At 44.0% G+C, this 18853-nt stretch overlaps 3 protein-coding genes across 7 annotated transcripts in view; 1 reads left to right on the forward strand and 2 right to left on the reverse strand.

The window, feature by feature from the left end:
• Window positions 1–18853, forward strand: part of LOC144126237 (salivary anticoagulant protein P23-like) — a 339317-nt gene that overhangs the window by 88771 nt on the left and 231693 nt on the right. The gene's annotated exons all lie outside the window — the stretch shown is intronic.
• Ssb-c31a (single stranded-binding protein c31A) lies at window positions 976–9319 on the reverse strand. Of its 2 annotated transcripts, XM_077660272.1 has the most exons (5): window positions 9180–9319; window positions 8732–8857; window positions 8194–8286; window positions 4466–4574; window positions 976–1300 (listed from the first exon to the last, which is right to left on the reverse strand). In XM_077660272.1, exons 2-5 carry the CDS (start codon window positions 8792–8794, stop codon window positions 1221–1223), a joined length of 345 nt encoding a protein of 114 aa, XP_077516398.1. In that variant the 5' UTR covers window positions 8795–8857; window positions 9180–9319; the 3' UTR covers window positions 976–1220. The 2 variants fall into 2 exon arrangements, with proteins under 2 accessions (XP_077516398.1, XP_077516399.1); XM_077660273.1 differs by lacking the exon at window positions 8194–8286.
• The window catches only part of LOC144126228 (SURP and G-patch domain-containing protein 1-like), a 28235-nt gene continuing 21348 nt past the window's right edge, over window positions 11967–18853 (reverse strand). For all 3 annotated transcript variants that reach the window (XM_077660275.1, XM_077660276.1, XM_077660274.1), the window contains exons 11-12: window positions 13206–13335; window positions 11967–12084 (exon numbers count right to left, since the gene is read on the reverse strand). In XM_077660275.1, coding sequence (XP_077516401.1) covers window positions 12058–12084; window positions 13206–13335 — 157 coding nt within the window. In that variant the 3' untranslated portion in view covers window positions 11967–12057. The remainder of the gene's footprint in view (window positions 12085–13205; window positions 13336–18853) is intronic.

Below are 18853 nucleotides of genomic sequence, written 5' to 3' on the forward strand. Positions count from 1 at the left end.
GCACAGCCATTCTCCTTGTTTCGAATGCAGTACACTGCCAGAGTAAATGGATAAGGTCCACGTGATATTGCAGCCCGCAGTGAGAGTATGTTACCGCGGTGATGTCGGGCGAAGGATCTTCTAAACCGGTCACTTGAGAGCAAAAAGCTTCTGCTCCTGACATTACTAAGCTCATCACCAGTCTACGGGATGAAATCCAACTCCGAAATGAAAATGAGACTTCGTGAACTGATATTGAATAGCTGAGAATGTAACTATTACTATTAAGTTTGATAATTATCTGGAGGTTTGTAGGCCACCTTAAGTAATATTCATATCAGTTTGTAGATTTTCGGAACTGCAATTGTCGTGGCCACTGCAACGCACGAAATTTCGGAGCCACACACGCACATAACCACGCGGCCAGGGAGCGCTAGCCCCGCCCAAGAGTGCACATACTAGCGGTGCGAGTGTCACATGCTCTTTTTACAGCACCCCGGTGGAAGTGGCAAGCAGGCAGAGGGCAGGCGACAGGCCCACTGCTCTGTGACGTGTGCTCGTAGACGTGGCTAGTGCTCTCCAGTCGCGCAACTGGGGTGTCGCCTGTGTGCCGGCCTAAAATTAAAATGCTGCAGCAGCGACGAGAATGGCATTTTCGACAATGTAAAAACTGACATGAATATCACTAATACAGGGCTACAAACCCATTAATAAATGAGCAGCCTAACTGCAATGATTTGCTAGTAACTAACATCAGTTAACCAGCCTGCTAGTAAACATGTCTTAGCTGTACTCTGGTGCACACCACCGCTGACAATGCTACATCAAAGAAAGCGCTCTTCTAACTCAAAAAGCCCATTCAAGAACTGCCAACAGCCCTAGGTGAAACGCATGTTTTAGGTGAAAGGTTTTTTAAACTCAAGCAACTAGAATGAGTGGTACTGTCGTCCCACTGGAGAGGCTACAACAATTGACATTCTACTTTCAAAGCCCACATAAAATGCACAACACATTTTATTGAAGCCAAGAGAAAAAAAAAAACTTCCTCTTTAAGAAGATCAAAAGAAATAAACTTACTCATTACATTATACAGCTTTGAAAAAGCATTTGTCAGTATGACAAACGCATGAGATGACAAATTTCATATGCTTCAGGATGTGCGTCAAGGAAATGCAAGCTTTGCTTGTCGTGAAACTTTGGAAATTACTGTGCGAAACAAACTTGCTGCCAACATTATACAGTTAGTGTTTCCGTATAGCAGCATCAATGTCATCAATCTGATTTTTTAGCGCATTCCACTGGTCCAGCTGAAGGCAGATTCCTGAAAGTGAAAATAGAGGAGAGCACAAATTACCCAAACTTCAAGCATCTAGAAATATATAAACTGACACAGAACACATGAATAAAACTGTGAGATGAAGCGAACTCTCATTCAATCCGAAGAATTTTTCAGTGTGAGCAGAAAATGGCATGAATGCAGCTTAAACAAAATTAAAATCATTAATATACAAACTAACCCGGCAAGCTAAAAAACAATTTTCTTTCATTCCAAAATGCTGCCCTCTATTAGTTGATCAATGCTTACTGGTAACGTTATCAGCGACAAATGGTTTTCAAAGCCTTTGAAACAACAGGACCTGGTGCCAAGTATGCTGCCAAACTTGAGCTTCCCTTCATAACAGCAGTGCTCTGTTTAATGCAACGAAGGACTGAGCAGTAAACAGAGAAAATGTTATGTATTTTAATTTGATGTCTAACAATCATCATCAGGCCAATTACGTCCACTTCAAGACAAAAGCCTCTCCCACAGACCTCCAATTAACACTGTCGTGTGCCAGATGCAGCCACCTTATCCCGGCAAACTTAATTATCTGAGTCACCCTACTGACACTCTACGTCTCCATACATTTGCTTTCTCTTGGAATCCACTCCTGAAGGCATTTTTAATATATTTATGTTACAAAGACTTCCTCAGATTTCTTCTCCAGGGGTTTTAACCACTGCTTTCGTTAAAGTCGCCAGACTTCAGAACACCAAAGTATGGCTCAAGCTGACACTTCTATCGGAAACCATCAGTAGCATACTTTTTCTGCACCTGCTCAAAAAGAGTTTTTGTAATACTTTGTTCACAAGGCAAAATGTCGTAAATATCGAAGATGCATCATTCACGGCTTACAGAATGCAAAGCCACTGTTCTAAGCCCCTGTCTTTTTATAGCACTAGCTGTCTCAGCCTTGTTTCCCAATCATAATTTTCGTCAATGCCGCCTTGTCTGCCTCCCATTTTGCGCCTCGTGCTACTTTTGTCTGTCTGGTGGAGTGGGCTCGCCCACACTCCCATGAACTCCTCGTGCATGTAGCACTGCGTCTTGCCTCACAAAGCCCTTTCATCACCAACGGCTGGGGCACATGGCCCTAACAAGATATCGCCAAATGCCTCCAAACGCCTCTTATGAAGACATCCTTCGCAGATTTCGATCACACTTCCCCAACCGCCTTTTCTCTAGACTTCAACACCGGCGTCATGATGCATTATTTGTCCTCAAATCCGCATCAGGGGAATTCATTCTCAAAATCAATGCAATACAGCCAACAACACAAAACACATACAGCAATACAGTGCAGCTTAAAAATAATTAAACCCATACACATGAATTTTTCAACCACAACGCAGGCATATGATTCGGATGAAAGAAATGGCCAGAGCCAGCAAACACACGTGGAAAACGCCACTGTGCACATTTTCTTACTTAATGGTTAACTATCAACCCACTACCATAGCAACATTACCAAACTTGTTATGCAGTGTGTTATCGTCTTGTAGAGTTATTTCACAAACCAACTAGTGACCACTGACCACTTGCCGTTTCATTAGGGTAAGTGGCTGTAATTATTTTCTTTTGACATTCGCTATAACAAGAAACCATGGTAAGCTAGGTCATCTGTGTCACTGAGACACATGCGATCTTTTTACGGCACGGTCTGCACTCTCTAGTACCGGTATGTAACAGGGCACTTCTCCCTAAGGCCCCAACCAAGAGTATGCACAGTGCTGCACTTTAACGCCAATAAAGCCAAACAGTTCTCATTGCTTTTAGAGAGGCAGTGCTGCCAGGGTGAGTGAAAACATATGTAAAACTGTCTATGCGACAAAAACAAATAAGCAGTTTCCTGAGGACAGTATAATATGGAACAAGCACCTTTCCATAGTTATGACCACTTTCAAATCCTGAATGAGCTAGCCACAGGCAAAATGACAAGGATAGCAATTAATAGATCCCATGGCATTTTTGCCATGGACAGCAGTGCCGAAAGAAGCTGCAGGAAGGAACAAATACAGCAGAGCCCACTTATAACGAACCTGACAGTCATGTGGATTCCGTTTGTTATATCCGAAGTTTGCAGCAAGTCAACTCTCCATATAACAGCCAAAATTATGAGGTCCACCAAAAGTGACGATTACTTTTTAAAAAAACTGCATTATGCGCGTCTATTAGTTCAAAGCAAACCTTCCCGCCCTCTTTCCAGACTCTCCAGGACAGTCATGTTCTCGTCGCTAAGACCCTTGCCGCCAACAATCAGCTTTAGGGACAGGATATATTATAACTAATCACGGTTGAAGCATCTATGGCGGCTAGTGGCAAGTTGGCCACATTAATCAGATTCGTAGCGGCAGGCGAGTGCTCGTACTTGGCATTCAATGGCTTCGTCAGAGCATGCGGCTCTGCGATGTTGTAGTCCGCCGGAAACATATGGCCAGCTATGCATCAATGACGTGTTGCCATGAATCTACATGAGTCTGATCACGCGCGTTTTAAGAGATTCATCTATCATTCCTAGGCCCATGCAGCGACAAAAGTAGCACAGCGATCGTAGCACAGAATTGATCAGCTGCACTGTCCGCTGTCTGGCACTGCCTGCATGTAGCCGCAGCACAAAAGATTGAGCCAAATGGGTAGGTGACGCATACCATGTGACCAGCATGGCATTCAAACTTATAAAGTTGCTACTGTTAGTTGGTCAGCAGCTTCACTTTTGTTGACGCCTTTTTCTGCGCCCACCATACTTCTTCCAGTGGGGATGCTTTGCTGAGCAGTGAACACGCAGGCAATGGCTTCCCTCGGAAGGCATCAGCGTGCACTTGGCTGGCAGCTACTTACTGTTTCAATGTTGCCTTCTATTTCATTTTCGGGCTGACATGTTCTTTACGGGGAGGGGTTGCAAGGGCTGAGAGACACTCTTCGATCTCCACACTTGCTGGAAGCGTGGACCTCTTCAACTTCAGGGAGAGTTTATGGCGCCTCCTCATTCACTATAACCGAGTGGTGGGTCCAAAACTGTTCGTTGTATCCGAGACAAATTTTCGTTGCTCTAATACATACTTTGATGGTAGCACCACACTCATTAGCAATAAGCAAGCATTTATTATATCTGAGGCCAATATAAGTGGGCTCGGCTGTAAAGGGAAAGCATTTTATCTAACAAACCTTTTTTCCCAGGTTTGAGGTCACAGTTGCTGTCCTCGTAGTATTCCCGTATGTCAACCATAACTCTTCCTTTGAACTCTCGCACAGAGACATAACGCTTTTTCCCAATCTGATGAAAACAAAAACAACAAATAAGCAATCAGTACAATCCTTGTAGGAAACTAGTTTTACATGTAAGACAGTAATGGCGGACAAAATTCTTATGGGAAAGAAACAAGGACAATATGGTTATATCAAACAAAACTGTAAACATGGCTAATATACACCAGCCATGTGCAGTGTTCCAACAGTTTTTAAGCATAGAACAGTCAAGTGGCCAGTCTTGCACCATAGCTGGCCTCAACTAAGGCCTGCATTATAAGTTTAACATTTCGAATGACAAGATGGCAGCTGATAATCCTGTTTAATCAGAGGCTATGCAAACAGCTAAATGTGGAAATATATATAGCCACATCTCCACTACATTTTATTTTTCCCAAAAATTGTAACATGACAAAAACTGAAGAACTTCCAAAATTATGGCACTTGTTTAACAGCTTTCTCATCACTGGCACATCACCTTCCAATATTCATGTCATACTTCCTTAAACTAGCAACTGTGCCTAACCAAAGATATGCAAGCCGTGTAGAAATTCATGCGGACAGAGATCATCTATTTTTTTCTATGCCGTTTGCAAAAAAGTGTCAAATATGTGAAGTTCTGGCAGCCATACACTGCTAGAGCTCCGAAGACAGAATAGCAGCTGAACCAAGTACAAGATCCTGCTTTTAAATGCAGAAATCCATTCTTGGCCACCACCTCTTTTTTTTTTTTTTTCAAGTCAGCGAAAATGTGCCCGATTTCCAACCACAGCGACAGCACCGGCTCTTGCGGCGTTTAGTTAGAGCATGATGGGAACAATAAAAGAATAAGACAACATACAAGCAACACTTTTAAATGTAGTGCTTTTCTTTCTTCCCAGTCTGTACCTCAATTATCTCCAACAGGCTCAGATTGGTAACTAATAAGTCGTCAACCAAGCAAAATGACAGATGCCCAATAAGTTTTAAAGAAGAAAATTACCCACTTTCTAGCACTCTGAGAAGTGTTAACTCATTCTTGCAGCTGTTATGGCAAAAACAGCAAGTGATACTACAATACTACACTTTGTTTCGAGTCCTGCATCGATGGCATAGTGCTGCCATCTGTGAACGTATGCTGAATGGTGAACTGCCAAGTTTGGGAACTGTCCAAAAGGTGGCATAGCATCTCGGAGACGACATATGCCAGATTTTCATCCACATTTGCGTCCACCCTAGAGAGCTCACCTGGACAACAATCCGCATCCATGCTCACCTCAGTCAACATAAAGAGCACACATTTTTAAAAGCAAACCACGTGCACAGGGACACATGTAGCATAAACAGCAAACATAACTGCACAGACAGTACAGATGATACATGGTACCCAAGAAAGCTTGAAAGAAGAGGACAATGAACTAGGAGAGCAAAAAATTCAAAGGACACTTAGACTCCTTGCGTGCTGCGAAGGCGAAAGCATTAGAGAGTCATTGTAGGCATTCAACCTCGACACAGGTTGCGCACTAAGAAATGAACGAATACACACCTCCGAACGCTGAATCCACAAAGGTCCAAGTGAAACACTCGGACACTGTTTGAATACCAGTCGTAAGCTAGCCTCCAACCCAACTAAGAGATGTATGCTATATGCAACAAGAAATTGCATGACACCACCCAAAACACTGTAAGGTGAACGGCTGCTCACAGTTTTGGTATGAATATAAGGAAAACTGGCGCCACATTGACATCACCCAGTGGGGGGTATATGCTCAAGAAGTACTTTGATTTGGGCTAGTTGGTTCATATCTTGAAAGAAGTTAGGACGGCGCTAAAATGACAAAGACAAAGAGGCACGAACACAACAGGACGGGCGCCAACTTGCAACTGAAGTTTATTGCACCAAACCCCTACATTTTATGCATCAACTGAGCCGTATCACAACAAGCTTATCACACAACAAAATGCAATTTCTTCAATAGTCAGAACATCGGAAGTAGGCGCTACTTTTACAGACCAGAGACGCCTTCTGCACTATCCACTTGATATCAGCATTATTCTTACTTTATAAGTCCCCAGATTAAATGAGTGCGCAACCCACATGAAAGCAATCGATCATCCAAAAGATACACACACGCTTGGGCAAGGCAACCAGCGCACAAACTCAACAATCGTAATTTAACACAAAGAGTGATAATGAAAGAATGACCAACAACAAACGCGGAAAATTTGGTGGACATGAAAACTTAAACCTTCGGGGGAACCTCCCAGCGTCAATGTACTATAATTATCGTCAAAAATTTTAAAACCTTTGAGAAAACCTCTCAGCGTCAATGTGCTACAATATTGGTTTCTACACAATCGTCTTTTCGGCCGATAAAACACATCGATGAAAAACAATGAACGCAGAAAACTTGCAAACGTTGAAACCTAAAGACAGCCTTCGAGAAACGCCACCTCAGAGTCACTAATTGAAATGGACGGCCTACTAACGCATGCGCTTCCCGCTTTCTTAATAAAAAATGCCTCCACTACTTCTCGCTCAAATCTGTCTTTACCGCTCTGTCTTTACCGTCCCAACTTCTTTCAAAGGGGGTGTATACTGCCTGAAATGGCAGTGCTCATCTTGCTGTAAGCGTTGTATGACGTCGCCCTAATTTTTTGCCACCGCTGGGTTTTTCTGCACCATGTAAGAGTACACGCACTAACACATGCTGAAGGCTTTTCTCGTAATAAGGCTAGCAAAGGCTTTTGCTTTAAAAGGATAGCCTGGATAGAATAGATGGGCTTGCATATGGGCAATCGGTGGGAATGCATTTCTGTAGCAGCAACTGCACCCAGTATTTGTGTGTGCATCAATGCTTTCATGTTTGTAGCTAACCAGTTCTTCAAAGGTATCTCTATGCAAGCAGCAGTACAGAGTCAATCACACTTGTCTAGAGCGCTCAGGTGGAGTGCTGCGGAGCAAATGAAGTGGTCTTTTTGCAGCTGCTTTGCTAGCGGTAAGGCGCTGGTGCCTGTGCGGTTCGCGTGTCTATTCTGCTGCTCTCCAGCGCAACCATCATCAGTGAAAGTCAATACCTGCTTTAAAATTCCGCTTTATTTCCCCTGGACAGCACCTCTCGAGCGCTCTAGAAAAGTGTGATCGACTCTGTACATTAGGCTAGGAAAGAAACCATTACTCAAAGATGTGGCTGAAGTGAGCGTAGATCAATAGATTGAGCTGCTTGTACCTCAAGTTCTACAGCACTAAGCCTTATGCATTCATTTTAGCAAGGTAGTGTGCCACTGAATCATCATTTCTCAAACTGCATTATTTCCTAAAATGCACTCTGTTCATCCCATTACAATGCATAACCAGCTACGCACACATCTTGAACTTATGTATTGGCCGGGACTGCAACTTTAAAAAATTTTAAAAAGTGAAACAAAAGATACAAAACAAGACTGCTAAAGGGCTGTATATTTTTTAGTTTTGATTTATTTTATTTAAACAGTTTTCCATAAGGAGCAGCAAGTCAACTTCGTGCCACTGCATGATGCTAGTGGGCCCCGATTAACTTGCTTAACACTTGACCTTTCGGCGCAAGTTGATTTCATCACTATAAAAGGCATGTGCATAGACGTGAAAACAGATAACTCTCAGTGAATCAAATGGACAAGCTACCTACCGAGAACTTGCCATCTTCATTATCACCTGAAGAAGACGCACCACTTTTGCTTTTGTTGTCAGCAGCCTTCCCCTTCTTTTGTGGAGGATTCCTCTGCCAATAATAAGGGAAATGTTCTCTTTGCACCATATGGATATTCACTGAATAATGCCAGCACTCACTCCAACGAGCATTGCCTGCTTTTCGATTTTACTCCCCCCGTTTTCATCATTATCATCTACCGTTTGTGTTGCCGCAAGTAACCCGCCGACGCCTGTATGACATTCGGTACTTCATTATCAATAAACTCAACATTTTAGCTCCAAGGTTGGAGGCGGCACTGTTTCCTTCTGCAGCACACTAGGGAAGTCAAGGCGCGAAACAAGGGTGTGAAAAGTATGTGCTACAGGGTGTGCCAGCCGACCGTTTTTTCTTTCGTGACATTATCAGCGGGTTTAAATGCCTCGCTGGCCACGTATACAACATTCTCTGCAAGTACGATTTAAGTAGCCCGATGGGGTGCGCGGCGCTTGTTGAAGCGAACGCAGCCGCAACTTACGTCCTCAGGACCGGAGTCAGAATCGCTGTCCGACTCAACCTTTGACCTCTTCTTGGAAGACATGACGTGGGATAGGAGTGACTAGATGAGTAGCTTGCGAATGTGAGCGATGTGCAATTTCGCAAGCTGCATACGGGGATGGAAAAAAAACTGAAAATTAGCGGACAAACAATAAGGAAGTCACGCAGCGAATTGGCCACATTCAGTTAAACGCAGTTATGTTGTTTTGCCATGTAAAATGCAGAGGCTGGAAACGTTAGGTACTTCGCGTTTAATGAGCAACTACAACTGGCGCACTGAAACGCAGCACCATGACCTAGCCGGTTTTAACAGGCCTAAGGTCCGCACTAGACGACCATTAAGTCCTTGCGATCCAACTTCAAGCTACCTGCCACAGTACAGTCAGGTCCAGCTTATACCAGAAAATGAACGCCCCATTAGTACTTACTTGAGATTACAACGGCGTGAGACGACAGCCTACGAAGGCACAATTTAACAGTGGCTCTACCGGTCTACCGGCAAACGCGCGGCATGAACAGAAAAACTGCGTTGTGGCGTTAGCAATGCGAATGCCGTATTATGAGCGAGTACTCTTTAGAAGGAATCCAAACGCGGCTCACTTGAACACTTAAGCAAAAATTATTTTATCATCTGCAGCTTATTTCACTACTGCCATTCATAATGTATATGAACTGTCACCAGAATAAAATGCAATATATGCGGTAGTCCGCACACGTCATGCCGGCAGCCGTAGACCGTACTTTCTGCAAGGTTGGGACAATCACAACCAAGCGTTTAATCGCACGGGCACTAAATTACAGGCAGAAAGTGACAGAATTTACCACCACCACGGTGAATCCACTACCATCCTACAGAAATGCAAAGCGTATACTCTGTAAGGCATGCCTTGGCCCCACAAAAAGATTCAGTTCAATGAAACATTTCAGTGAAAGCCACCCCTTTCCCCATCCCAATGGCGGCACGTGGTCGGTGGCGACCACTAGACTTGTCCGCTTTTCTTTCTCTCATTTACACAGTGAACTACCAGACACAGCTACGAGTGAAGTTTGACTTGCTAAAGTCTTATTTCTAGCAACAGATTCACCTTCCTGACATTGTAATGTCCAACCTTCTGAAGTATGCATTCAGCATGCTCCAATCTGTGCACAGGCAAAACTTATTTGCCACTCTCCAGAGTACGCATACTCAACATATATCTATACGAAACAAGATCTCCATTCAAAGATCAGTGTCGCTACAGTTCTAGTATATTTTGCATGGATGGGCCTCACTGCAAGCTTGCTTACACAGATTTGTATCTTTTGCCTTTCCTTTTAAGATACTGATAACAATTTACAACCAAGGTCAAATAATGTATTTGCACACATATAACGCACCCCTTCAAATAACCTCCACTCCTACGATAAAAAAAAAATTGTGGGGGCACTTAATTTATACCCTGCTAAGCGTTAGCATTGGGTCTTCTTGCTTTTAGAGCTAAAGTTCCAATCGCTTTCCAAGATACCTACTCGCCGGGTTGTTCCCGTGGCAGCCACCCTCAGGTTACACATTCCTCCACCCGCGTCAGAACTTCCTCCGTCCACGGTGCCACCCTCTGGGCTCTTCCCAAGGCAGCACCCCTCTGAGCTCTCACCTACATGTGAGGGTGGGGATTTCCCCCTCTTCACTTTGCCACTTTCCTACAGGGCAGGGATGTAACACAGCATTAAGCCAGACCTTTTCTTCACAGTGGTGCTTCAAATGAAAGTGCATTAAACAAAAATAACCTCTCGTAAGCCCGCATACTTACCTTGAAGGATGTAGAACTATAGTAGACCACAACTTAAAAAAATGATTGCTGATTTGCGTGGTTAGTACAAATGCGAATTAGGTTTGCAAGCAGTTCAGGTTATTCAGATGTAATGTTCATGGCAGTTGGTCGGATAGCGATAATGGGGTAATGTCCATCTCTGCAAAATTGATCATTTTCTTCATTCATAGATCCCAGCAGGGGAGTCTTCCTACCACTCCTGGTGCAGTGGTCAAGAGATGTGCCACTGCTCCTTCTATGGCAGGTACTGCCATCGGTGGGACTTCGGTTGCTTGGGCTGGGTTGCAACCCAGGGTGCTCTTCCCAAGCAGCCTCATGATTAAATAAGCTGCCGCCTGACACTGTGGGCAAGTTGCTAAGTGTATATATATATATATATGTGTGTGTATACACACACACACACACACGCACCTGGGCAGGTTGCCCACCACCCTGTGGACAGGTGAGCAGCCTGCCACAAATCTGGCTTGAGACACACACACAACAGCTAAATGCAGGGAATGGCCACAAGTGCTAGCGGACTAAAAAACAAACAGCAGTTGCTAACAATGGGCCATGGTTCGCAGTGCCAAGTATTACTCCGATTAAGAATTACAACAGCAAACGAAATCAGCTTTTTATGTTTAAGTGGCATCAAAATTCGAGCTTAAATTTTGTCGTGTGGTTACCTTCTTTTTAGGTCACAAGAAAAGCTTTCGCAACAGTCTACTTTTTTTTTTGTCACGGAGGGATTCGTTTAGCAGTCCTCAATGTGGGTGGAGCTTCAATGCAGAGTTAAGCTGCACCAGACTAAGAGCACATTTAAAACTGCAGACAGTGATTACTTCGTCGAGAAGCCCGCTACAAAGCTCAATTCATCACAATCAATTACCGCTACTGCTGCAGTCTTTCAAGGCTTTGTTGCCACTGTCAAAATATGTCCTCCTATCCATCCAGGTCGTTTCCAATTGTGCTCTTCCTTAAGATATTGCACACCCCATCTGGGATTCACTTTCCTGGCGTCGATGACCCAGTGGCACAATAGCGAGATGTCCAACCTTTGGATGCAATCCATTGATGTAAGAACACAAAGTCTGTCAGCCACTCATTCAGCATACAGCCCTTTGTTGACTACTAGTCCACTTGACGTACGGCAATGAAAGTGGGGCCTGCCAACGCTGTAGCAGATGCTGTACGTTGCCAAGAACCTCCCCTCCTACTTCCCCCACCAAAATTTGAATGAAACCCGCACCCTCACTTTGATTCTTTGAATTTTTGGTGCCAGTTATACACAAGAAAATACACCATGCATTTCAGCTCATCAAGTGTTGACTGAACTTTCGTTATGGTATTCAGGTGCACTAACCTTAGACAAATAGTACAGCTCTGAAACAGCCAGAAGATTTGCTGTCATAAGCACAGAAGAAAGGCATGGTCAGGTTTTTATTTCCACATGGCTTGAAAGTATTTACAGAGAGAATCCACGGCTTGAAACTTTGCTGGATGCAAAGCTGTTTCAGTAGTATGGTCGTCTTGGGTTGTTCTGGAAGACAAAGACCATAAAAGACTCTTAAACCGTTTGCTGAAAACAATATAGTCTGTCCAGAAACATCACAGAGCGCAATCATGAGAGCTGATTTGATCTGCATTTATTTTTGATATTTTCTGGCATTTATGTTCCCCACAATATTCAGGAAACGAGACAGATACACATCTGCACACATGTAGAAAGGAACTACGACTAGTCTAACAAAGCTTCTTAACACTAGAATTTTAGGAAGAGGACACAAAACAAATCCAACCTACAATACTGTGGCTTCTTCTGTATCATACTATTTTACTAGCACAAAAAGCACAGTATCCCCCGACACAGTTTTCATCAACATTCAACTCTCATGCAACTGTGCAATTTTTCTGCGCCTCACCTCTGCATGCAAGGCAGTGGCTTGGTTAAATGTTGCCTGTAACGGTCAATGACATTTTACGAGCACGACTCGCTGCACAGCGTAGAAAATGGGAGAAGTTTCATTTTTATTGCAGGGACAGCTCAGCAGGACACCGTGCTTACATTTAAATCAGCCTGATTAGGCAATATTTTGCGTGGCTCACTTGAAAAAGAAGGGTGCATGAAATTTTTTGGAAAGGAATACCAGTAGCTACTGCCATACTTTGTTATGGCTCGAAGGCAGCAGGAATAAAAAACACTAATTTTTCAGGCGGAGGCGAATTTCTAGACGCGCGTGTACTCTGTGATGTCAGTGCGCGGTAAGGAACCGCGGTGGTCGAAATTTCCGGAGCCCTTCACTACGGTGTCCCTCATATACGTCGCTTTGGGACGTTAAACACCCAAAAACCGTGACCTATAATTTTTGATATACTGCTATTCAAAATTTCTGCCAAAATTTCAGTTTACTGCTGCCTCATTCCTTGCATTACATTTGTGTAATTTTCTTTTTCCTTTGTACTGTTTTGCACCTGCAAACGCAACTCTCAACTTACATATGTGGTCGTGCTATATCATGTAAATATTGTATGTTGGAGCCATTCACCATACATTAGACAGGGGTGCTATCTTGTGGTAAGAATTTCATATCTTGCAACAGTTCAATAATGACCATTGTTGCATAAAAAAAAACGAGAAAAAAAGAAAGCCAAATGCCATACCAGAGGGTTTGGACGGAACCGGTAGGCAAGCATCATCCGCTTACGGTATGCTTCATACTCGTCGTCGCCAGCCTGCACATCATCGGGCCGGCCCTGACCAAGACCAGCATTGTCAACAGGTTGAAGGCCCCTGCACAGTGCACATAACACCACAGGACTTCAGACAATCGGGTTTAGTGGACTGGATATAAGCTCCTATACAACCATCTGAGGAAAGTTAATCCCCCTAAAGAGGTTATGACAAAACTGCTGACTGCAACGGCTGCAACTCGCCACGATGGCTCAGTGGTTAAGGTGTTCGCCTACTGAGCCAGAGTACCCGGCTTCGAACCCAACCGCGGCGGCCGTGTTTTGAAGGAGGCGAAACGCAAAGGTGCCCATGTACTGTGCGATGTCAATGGTCGAAATTATTCTGGAGCCCTCCACTACGGCACCTCTTTCTTCCCTTCTTTTAGTCCCTCCTTTATCCATTCCCTTACAGCGCGGTTCAGGTGTCCGCCAACCAATTTCATTTCAACTTCGCCTTCGCCCTTAGCGTGTCCTTGCAGGAAATGTTTGTGGCAGCGTGTTCATTGGACAATGCCTTAAAAATACAAGAGTACAAAAGAATGCCTCTATAGTAAAAGGACCCGGACTGGCAAAAAAGTGTATTCTAGCAGGGTCTCTAATATACCAGTTGTTGGTGATGGCATGAATCTGAGGATGCTTTCTGGTAATTAACTGGATACCGACTGCACAGCGTAGTCTTCTGCAGCCTCAGCGTCATTTAAGAAGCAATAGTTGAGAAACACGCGTGACACAGTCAAGTGCAGTGACGCTGCCATGCTGCAAATGTTCACCCCTTCCTTCTTTTCCTACTCCTTCCTGCATTTTTACTGGCTTTCCTTTATCAACGACCTGTGACCAAAACCGACAACGCACTCCCTCACCAGAGCAGGATTTGGCCACCCTGGTGTAGTACTTGGCCACAACCTTCTATGATCAAACCAATCAATTAACTTTCTATGTTCATAGCCAGCTTTACCTTATTCCTGTGTGTGCGCTGCACGCTTTGCCTCACGGCCCTCAAGGCCTTCCAGAAGTTGATCATCCTCGCAGCTCTAGCGCTTAGTGGTGAAGCCATCTCAAAAATATTGTTTTATTGTCTGCGGTATTCATTTACCTCCTAGGGTTGGCCTTGCAATCCTAGGCTTTGCGTGTGCCGCAAAGTCATCATTCCGTAGGAAGTACATAGCCACGGCCAGACGCTCTTTACTAACCTGTTTCTTAGAAAAAAAAAAAACTTCACTATAACCAAAAAAAGAAATGTACAGTCGTCTAGGAAGGGGAAATCGGACTGTGGTTTCACTCTGCTACACCCAAGTTTACTATTGTGGGGTTCTACTGTATACAGTAGCCAACCAATTCTTTGGACTCCAACAATTTGGACTTGCACTATATTTTGGACTTTACTGAGGAGCACCACCATGCATCTCATAGGAATGTGTACATACTCATGATTTCAGACTTTTAGAGTCCAAAAGTTAAGCATGCAAGCCAAGGTGCACAATCGTTTTGAAAACCGGACACCAGCAGCGTACACCGGGGCATAGATGCCACACGTGCTGTGAAGCAGGATGGGGAGGGGGGGGCACAGGGGGTGCAGCAAGAGGTGCTCGCTATATCCCAGTGAAACGGAGTGGTGAAAGACTGGCTTTGCAATTCAATTGAGCAAGTCCCACTCGGCCGTGCAGCTATCACATAGCTCCAGGTTTAACCAGAGCTAAACCACCGCCAATTTTTTTAGCACAGCCGTACGACCAATACGGAAATGCATTGCCATTGCTGTGCTTGCATAGCCTCATTTGCCACGCAGCGGCAGCTACCATAGTTATGATGGTGCTAGAACTCTACTGTTTTCACTTCGTGCAGAGCGGTCGCATCGCACAGATGGGGTTGTGGGGACATGACAAAAGCAAGACTCTGGCTTAAATACAACCTAAAACTATCGAATGCAAATGGAATGCAGCAAGCAGCAAAGATCTCAAGTTTCGAAGCCAGTTTTTTGCAGCAGAGAGATTTTTAATGTGAGAGAGTTAGTACCCCCATGTACGAAAACATTGTTCGGTGCCTGGGCTGGCAACCAGAGGAGTGCAGAGAAGCTCAGTGTGATGTCATAGAAGGTAAGATTTCAAACTTCCGCTGCCGCCAACAACACTCTGTCATGCCCGGTTGGATGCTGCCAAAAAATGCTCGGAGGGCTTTGCCTTTGGTGGCGTTGTTCTTTTTTCTTTGAAAGCTAGCGTTTACACGTTGGAAATGTACTGGTACCTTCGATGACCTCATGATGTGCTCCCCACTTGGAGCTGTGCGCTGCGGAGAAGCTTGATGGCCGTCCCAATTTCAATCGGCGATTATGTCACCATTTCAAATGCTAGCTCGAAAGGCCTTCACATGCTTTACCTCCAAGTTTCACACATTCGATCCCTTTAAACTCATCGATTTCTAAAACCTATGCAGTTGCCCCTTAAGGGGGAGACAGCTCTTCACCAAATTTAATCAAAATGCACACCCTTGACCAGTTTTCCATGCCGATTCCAAAAATGTGGTTGCTTTTATGGTGGGGTGATTAGTTCTCAAGAGAAATCAACCTCCTATCACTAACAGGAACAATGAAAAAAAAAGAAAAGGAAATCATAAACGGTCACAAATGGCACAAGGTTAGACTAGAAAGAAAAAAGAACGCAATGTTAGGAACAGTTCTTTAATTTTAGCATCATAAGTGATTTTAGAAAGCATTGAAACTCAAGGTACAAATAGTGGCTAACGTGCAAGTAAGAACTAGAGTATTCAAAGAAATTTCTCGACCTTAAACAGCTCTGAAAAACCTTCCGAGGAAAGCACATCAACTCGCTTAAACACTGCATTGTGTTGACATCTAAAAAAAGCAACCGTGTTGTAATTGTGGAAGACTTCAATATAGATCTTTCTGGAGAAGCTAATAATTACACTTTACTATTACAGTCATATAATATATGCAATCTTATTACAGAACCCACACGTATAACCGGTAGTTCAAGTACATTAATTGACCATGAGCTTAGTAACATCACCTGTAACAGATGGGCTGGAACTTATCTAGATACAATAGCTGACCACATGCCCATATTTGTTTTTATTAAAATCCAAGGAAAAATAAGTCCGAGAACTAATGGCCATGAACCGCAGAAAAAAATTGACTATAGAATGCTCCGTGAGCTGCTACAGCAAACAAACTTTTTAGATACCTATGACAGTGACATAAACAATGAATACAAAGCTTCTTCACCATTACTGGGATGCAATTTTGGAGAGTACTAAATGAAAGGCCTCGGGTAAATATAATGCACACATATGCCCGTGGATGACTAACAAAATCTTGGGCATACTAAAGGAGAAAGAAAAATGGCATGATAAATGGAAACGTGTTAAAGCTAATACTTATTATTTTAAGCAATTTAAGCGCTTAAGAAACCTGTCAGTATCTCTAGTTCGAGAAAGGAAACGACGATACTATTCATCTCTTATTCATAACGCTCATGGCAACACAAATAAAATCTGGAATATCGTAACAGGCGCATTGGGGTTCCGTTCAGATGAATGCATACTGCCTGATTTTTTTGATCAAGCAAGATCAGATGAGTTTAATGGATATTTTGTAAATGTTGGGCCCCAACTGGCGGCCCAACTACCATTAGTCACTGAATACATGCAGTCAATGAAATCGGTTGTCAATACTTTTGTTATTGAGGATATTACCGTGGACGAAATAATAGCAGTAGTTAAACAGTTAAGTACCAGCAAGGCAGCAGGGCTTGATCAAATTACGGTAAAGCTGGTTAAGGACAATATAGACATATTAGCAGACCCCTCCTTCATCTGTTCAATCGCTCCCTTGAATGCGAAATTTATCCTCCTGAACTAAAGTTAGCTAAGGTTGTTCCAATTACTAAAGACGGGAGTTCGCTCCGATCCATCAAGTTATAGGCCGATATCACAGTCGCCGACCAATTTTTCGGACCCGAAAAAAGGTCCGAATAATCGAACAGTCCGAAAAATCCGTGAAGTACAAAAAAAATCACTTTATTAAGATGAAATCTGCTTAAAAATGTCACTGATTGTACCTTGCGGAAAATTTCTCTTGCTGGCGACGATTTGCGCCTGTATTTGCGACAAAGTTGTGATTTCACTGTGTACGCTAGACAGAAAGGTCACCGCATTTAGTTGGAATACTTCCCACGCTTCTTTGACGGACCCGGCGGGGCCATGCTGTCCACAACCCGAGTGTGCACCACACCACTCGTTAAACACACGCAAAGATAAGGTACTTTTGTTTCAAAGTGGCAGAACCGCTGGATGCAATCACAAAACGGCGAACGGATGTAACATCGTGAAGACTGAGCGCCACTTGGTCGACGCGGTCAGAGAAACCCAAGGGACGAAACGGCGAATGGCGAACGTATGAGACCTGCCGCGGTGGCTCAGTGGTTAGGGCGCTCGTCTACTAATCCAGAGTACTCGGGTTGAAACCCGACCGCGGTGGCCGCGTTTCGATGGAGGCAAAACGCAAAGGTGCCCGTGTGCTGTGCGATGTCAGTGCATGTTAAAGATCCCCAGGTGGTCGAAATTATCCCGGAGCCCTCCATTACGGCACCTCTTTCTTCCTTTCTTCTCTCAGTTCCTCCTTTATTCCTTCCCGCCGAGATGTGAGATACAACCAATTTTCAACGTATGGGACAAGCGATAACTGCCCGCGATAACTGCCCGCGACAACGTCGGCGACAAAAGCAAGTTGATGGCGATGACAATCCGGCTGCCACCTCAAAGTGTCAGAGATCGCAGGGACCTCTACTGGCAACAATGAGGCACCGAAAGTGTGTGAGGCCAAGCCAACTGCAGCGCAAATCCACCTCAATCCAAGATGGCGCCTTTTGCGCCGGCGAAAAGCCGATAAGATGGCCGATTTTGGCCCACAGGCGACTGAAATTAGTCCGAAAAATCGAACTTTTGGACTTCAAAAGTCCGAAATATCCATTGCGAATATGTATGCGCTTTTATGCGGTTACTGACGATGCCTCATCGAGGTCCGAAATATCCTACAAGTCCGAATTACCCGTCGGCTACTGTATTAGTGTGATCAACACAGTTTTTAAAAAGATTCTCTGCACGCACATAAACTCCTATCCAAATACTACATCCTGAGCCCCCACCAACATGGTTTCCGACGTCACAAATCTACCTCCACCGCTGTTCTTGCTCTTACACAAATGCTAAATACAGTTCTCCACCAGAATAAGATTGCTGTCGTGGTGTACCTCGATATAAAAAAAGCCTTCGACACAGTTAGCCACCAGATATTACTGAGCAAGATTAACAACTATGGGTTCAGGGGTAAAATCCTGAACTTAATTCAAAGCTACCTCAGTGACCGTCAACAGCATACAGTAATAAAAAAATTTACCTCTACACCTCGAACTCGAATATGTATGAGCTTCTATGCGGTTACTGACGATGCCTCATCGAGGTCCGAAATATCCTACAAGTCCGAATTATTGGAGTCCGAATTACCCGTCAGCTACTGTATTAGTGTGATCAACACAGTTTTTGAAAAGATTCTCTGCGCGCACATA

Source organism: Amblyomma americanum, chromosome 3 (genome assembly GCF_052857255.1).
Source record: "Amblyomma americanum isolate KBUSLIRL-KWMA chromosome 3, ASM5285725v1, whole genome shotgun sequence".
NCBI lineage: Eukaryota > Metazoa > Arthropoda > Arachnida > Ixodida > Ixodidae > Amblyomma > Amblyomma americanum.